Source organism: Drosophila miranda (genome assembly GCF_003369915.1).
Source record: "Drosophila miranda strain MSH22 chromosome Y unlocalized genomic scaffold, D.miranda_PacBio2.1 Contig_Y2_pilon, whole genome shotgun sequence".
In the NCBI taxonomy this organism is placed as follows: Eukaryota; Metazoa; Arthropoda; class Insecta; order Diptera; family Drosophilidae; genus Drosophila; species Drosophila miranda.
The window spans coordinates 35651813-35657615 of NW_022881614.1; the positions used below are offsets into that span (position 1 = coordinate 35651813).

The window sequence follows — 5803 nt, forward strand, 5'->3', positions numbered from 1 at the left end:
CTTGGGTCATCGTCGTCATCATCCCATTTAATGTCACTTAACCAGGTCAAGTTGCTCTCGAGGTAGGTTTGGGTCTTAATCCCAAAAATCAAGGACAGGTCTACGGAGCTCGACTGAGAGTCCAGATTTATGGTTGATTCCGGTTGGGAATCGATAAAAATGATTTCGAGGTCATCCATCGTTGTTGAAAGATTACTAGTTTATGTACTAGCTGTTAGCTGTGAGTAGTTATTATATAGGCACTTTGCTATGGGACAGTGTTAGGTACACAAAGGAGGAATATAAATTATAGAGAAAGTAGAAAGGTTCAATGGCATCGAAACCGTTTTTCAGGAAACACTTAAAAAATACCTCTAAACTATCACATTAGATTCATTGCAAAGGGATGACCTACCTGTTTGAGGGTTGCTTGAATCGCAACACGGGACCAATCGTAAAAACAGGTTCATTGACAGTAAGAGGGAGGAGAGAGAATATAAATGAGTGAAGGATCGATTTGAGAGGATTTTACATGGTTGAGAAGGAGGATTGAGATCGAAGTTAGTTCACATTATCACCGATAGGTGGCGCCACCAAGTAGTAAGGATAAGGGACGGCCGTATATTTACTATAAGTAGCTTTAATTAATTTGTATGTCTTCATATTATAATTTTATTCTTTGTGTGCGTCTATATATATCTCCATTAATTTGTGTTCTCTTACCATTCAACCCTCTATACGGACATCTAGAAACCCAGTTTTCCAACCTATGTTTTCTATAGGATGTAAATTTCAGAAACTACACACATTTGTTTTCCCAATTCAATGTTTATAAAATATCCTATAAGTATTTATTTAGCTTGACCATAGCTAATAACATAGCAGAAATTGTTTCCCAATTCAATGTTAATAAAATATCTTATAAGTATTTATTTAACATGATCACGTAATAACATAGCAATATGATGCACACTTACATTCAACATGCTGCCAAGCTGCACATGCTTAAGCACATGCTGCTGCAACATGCTGCGAATTTGGTAATTCAGTATAAAATGCGAGCGTCCCTTATCATTACTACTCCGCGCGATTCGTGTTTTCGTTGGTCTGGCCTGTTGTTATTGTGGTCCTTGTCGTGCTCACATTCCGCTTCATTGCCACATTTGAAGGCTCGGACTTTATAGACGTGTTTTTCCAGGCCGTAGTTGTGGTTGCAGATATGGTATTGGCAACCTTGGGTAGAACCTTAGAATTTGGCTTAAGTTTTTTAAATTAAAGGTTTAACAGTTAATGTCTACTAATATGTAATTTTTACATTGTAATATATAATAATAATGTAATATAATTAAAGAGTCCACCATACGACACCTTGACTTGGCTAGATTCTGTCTGAACGTTGGCTTGGCATACGGTCACAATTATTTCGGGGGTTGAGTGTGTTAAGGTTCCAAAGCGAAAGGAAGAAGAACAAAAACTACAGCAAAAACAAGGGGAAAGCTAGCGAACTGCAACCCTTTTTCATGACGCTTCATTTTAATTCAGTGTCTAAGGTGTGTACACACTTGCAGGTTACTTCCACTTTTTTCACACAACACAAGTTCCGTGACGCCTGAAGTTTCTGCAATATTTCATATTATTGTGACAAATATATTGTAAAATTTTCTAGTTTCACCGTCTAGCAGAAGACAAACCTTGCAGCACCTCTTTGGTTCAAGTTGAAGGCGACGGAATATTATTTTTAGCCAGTAGGCCATAGCTAAGGTGTCGGCAGTGTCTGGTGCTCTTTCATATATTTTTGGCGGCTAAAAAGTACACTTACATATATGTAAGAAAATGGGAGAAAATTTTGAGATTAAAATTCGAATAACATTGTTTATATTGCAGCTATCACAATGCCCATCATTCGGCTGGAATCATCTGATAAAGGAATTTTCGACACGGACCAGGAGATCGCCAAATGCTCGGAGACCATCAAGACTGCTCTCGAAGATCTGGGCGATGAGAGTGACAATAGCATTCTTCCCTTGCCGAATGTCAACTCGCAAATTTTGAAGAAGGTGCTCCATTGGGCCACCTACCACAAGGACGACGCCGAATTGGCCGAAGAAGATGAAAAAAAAGAGAAGCGCACCGATGACATTTCGTCTTGGGATGCCGACTTTTTGAAAGTGGACCAGGGTACCTTGTTCGAGTTGATTTTGGCTGCCAATTATCTGAACATTCAGGGATTGCTGGATGTGACGTGCAAAACAGTCGCCAATATGATCAACGGGGGAAAGTCTCCCCAAGACATCCGGGACACATTTGGTATAATGAACGACTTCTCGCCATCTGAGGAGGAGCAGGTGCGTAAAGAGAACGAGTGGTGCGAGGATAAGTGAAGCCAACGCAATCCGGAGCCATTGGCATGCCCAAATATGGTAACGTAATGTTTATTGTTGATAATTAAATAGTTTACCGCTCATAAAAAAGTATGGCAATGTTGTTGTTGATATCGATAGTGTTCCAGACATTTCTGGCGCAGAGATGAGTAGATTTCGATTATGACCAGAGATCGATTAATCCAATGTCGTGCAGGGGGGTGTTTATATTGTTATGATCCGCCTCTTTGCCACCCTGACCTATCGTTCCCAGCTAGCTCACGGGGAAGTCAGGGGTGTTTCCGACCCGATAAGCCAGGGGACGGATTGAACAAAACAAAAACAAAAACAAAACATACCAAAAAAACAAATCTAATTTATAGGACAGACTTGTCCTCGTTGGCACTTTTGTCAGCGGGGATAGTTGGTTTCGTTATCTTTAGCAGGGTCCCACCCTTCCATGAGCGCCACCTTTTGAATTCGCTCCCTTTTCATATTCAGGGTATTCCCGGTATCATATTCCCGCTCTTCTTCTCGCTCTCGTCCCACCCAACTACCGTTTTCTATTCACTCATGACTCTTTTCAACTTTTCATTTTATATCCATTATATTTTCTTATTTATCTTGAACATTATTAATTAATAATCTAGGTTTATATAAAGGAAACAAATACTAACACAAAAACACTAACAAATACACACAGAAACGTGTCTCCAGTCGGTGCTCCGCTGACGGTTCCTTGGTGCCGGTGCTCCGCTGACGGTTCTCGCACCAGTTTTCCGGCCTGGCCAGTACCGGGATGCTGCTGCTGATGTCCGCCGCTTCTGCTGATGTTGATGCCTGCCGCTGATGTCTTGGTGGGATCGTCGTCTCCACGATCACCAATTTTGTTTCCTTTTTTTCTTTCAGGGCACGTGCGGCCTCCACCATTCTCCACCGGAAACTTCTTTATTTTCTTCCTCGCCCCGTTTCCTTTCCTCCCACGCAACTCTGCCACTGCTTCCCAGGATCCACTATAGATGCCGCTGTCTCTTTCTTCTCCAGCCCTGATACCTATCGGCTCTCTCCACAACCACCCATAACACCACACTACCGTTTCCAGGATTACTCCGCCGAAACGGGAGTGCCAAGCAGGCGGGCTTTTTCAATTAAGGGGCCCCAAACGTAGGCCATCGCCCACACCCTGAGATTGAGAGTCTCTGGCTCCATCGACTGAGATGCCCGGGCTACTGCTTCAGATCCTTTGCGTGAAACACCCCAATACGTGAGCCTTGCAACATCTCCAGCTCGTACAGACTGTTGCCCATACTCCGGATCACTCGGCACTTGACGTATTTTCGGCTGAACTTCGCGTTGATGTTGTTTTTAAATTTGCTCAACACGAAATTCCGCTTATATATCTCCTGCCCCGGTGAGTACCTAATTTCTCGAGCTTTTCGATTATACCTGTTTCCTCGAACCTCATCTCGGACTATTTCCATCTTGTCACTCCTCGCCAAGGGGGACATTTGTGCATCATTTAGGGCGCCCAGTCTGCGTGCCAATTTATAATCTCGGCCGCTAGTAAACATGTGCTGCCCAAACAACACAAAGTATGGCGACGTCCCGATACCCGTGTGTATAGCGCTCCTAGCCACAGACTGGATCTCCGTCAGCTTCTCGTCCCAGCGCGTGTGATCGCGCGTGCAAGAATCGGATCACGGCCGATGACGTCGCCTTAGGCAAAGCCTTCAACCAGACATATCTGGACATGTGATCGAGGACTATTAGTATGACCACATTGCCACTTCGAGTCCTCGGATATGGACCCAGGAAATCCAGGTACAGTTTTTGAATCGGCCTCTCGGTTCTGGTTTCGGCCCCCATGAGTGGACGGTGAACCTGTGTTGAATGTTTTGTTTCCTTGCAGGTGTTACAATCAGCCACATATGCCTTCACCTGCACGGTCATCCGGGGCCAATAATAGAACTGTCGCAGCCGTCCCAGTGTCCTCGCGATTCCTCCATGCATTGCCACATCGCTGTCGTGAGCCTGTTGGATCAGTGTGCTCGTCAGGGCTTCCGGGATCCATAGCTTCCACGAAAACTCCTCTAATTCCGGCCGGCCAAATTGTGTGCGCTTAAACAGCAGTCCTTCCTCCACCTTCAGGTCGGGAATTCATCCTCATCGCTCTGGACCGAGTCAATTTTTCTTCGGTATTCTTCATCCTCGAAGGCTGTGGTGTCGAACTCCAGGAAGTCGATAGCGTCCACGTCAAAGGGACGTGACAGCATATCGGCGACGATATTTTCCTTTCCTTTGCGGTGCTCGATTTCGAAGTCATAAGCCTGGAGAGCCAACGACCACCTGGCTAGCCTCCCATCCAGTGCTTTGAATCGCATGAGCCACTGCAAACTCGCGTGATCTGTTATCACCGTGAATGGCATCAGTTCTACGTATGTACGGAACTTCTCTATGGCTCTTACCGCCGCCAGACACTCCTTCTCTGGCACGCTATAGTTGAGCTGTGCCCCTCTTAGCTTCGCAGAAAAGAATGCGAACGGGTGCTCTGCTCCTTCATCATCCCTCTGGAAGAGAACTGCTCCAATCCCCACGTGGCTCGCATCACACTGGATGAAGAAGTGCTTCTTAAAGTCTGGGTGATGTAGCACGGGGGCACTGGTAAGTGCTTTTTTGAGCTCCTCGAACGATTTTCCTGCCTCCTCCGTCAGCTTAAATTGCCCTTTTCCTTTCAGACAGTCTGTCAGAGGAGCCGAGAGTGCCGAAAAAATTTCGGATAAACCGCCGATACCAGCCAGCTGTCCCCAAAAATCTCCGGATTTTTCTCACGTTCCTTGGCATTGGTATTTGGGTGATCGCCTGTACTTTCTCCGGATCTGTCCTAAGTGCGCCGTCGCCTACGATGTACCCTAAATACTTTAAATATTTATAGCCGAATTTCGATTTTTTTCTTCCAATTGTCAGGTTTGCCTCCTTGAGACACTTGGCCACTTCCTCTAACAGGTGTATATGCTCCTCAAACGTCCGGGAAATAACTAGTAGATCGTCTAAGTATACAAAGACATGGCTTCGGAGTCGTTGTGGAATTACTCGATCCATCAACCGACACAGCCGTTGGGCTGCATTGCACAACCCGAAGGGCATCGATTTAAATTGATAGAGTGGTCTGCCCGGCACCGTGAATGCTGTGTACGTCCGACTTTCAGGCTCCAGCTCTATCTGCTTTAAATCGATGCTGCTGATGTACACCGTATCCTCTACGCGGCTCAGAATTGACTCGATGCTCTGCAGCGGGTAAGCATCCTTCACGGTTAATTTGTTTAGTTTCCGCGCATCCAGACACAATCGGTTTTTTCCCGGCTTACGTACCAGCGTCACGCGGTTGCTCCACGGGCTCTCGCTGGTTTCGATGACTCCGAGGCGCAACATTTCGTCCACCTCGGCAAACAACAGCTCTTGCACCG

General features: G+C 45.5%; 1 protein-coding gene across 1 annotated transcript; it reads left to right on the forward strand.

The window, feature by feature from the left end:
- The first annotated feature begins 1603 nt into the window (after positions 1–1603).
- Positions 1604–2441, forward strand: LOC117193794 (S-phase kinase-associated protein 1-like). Its single transcript, XM_033398513.1, has 2 exons — positions 1604–1804; positions 1864–2441. Exon 2 carries the CDS (start codon positions 1872–1874, stop codon positions 2358–2360), a length of 489 nt encoding a protein of 162 aa, XP_033254404.1. The 5' UTR covers positions 1604–1804; positions 1864–1871; the 3' UTR covers positions 2361–2441.
- Positions 2442–5803: the final 3362 nt, after the last annotated feature.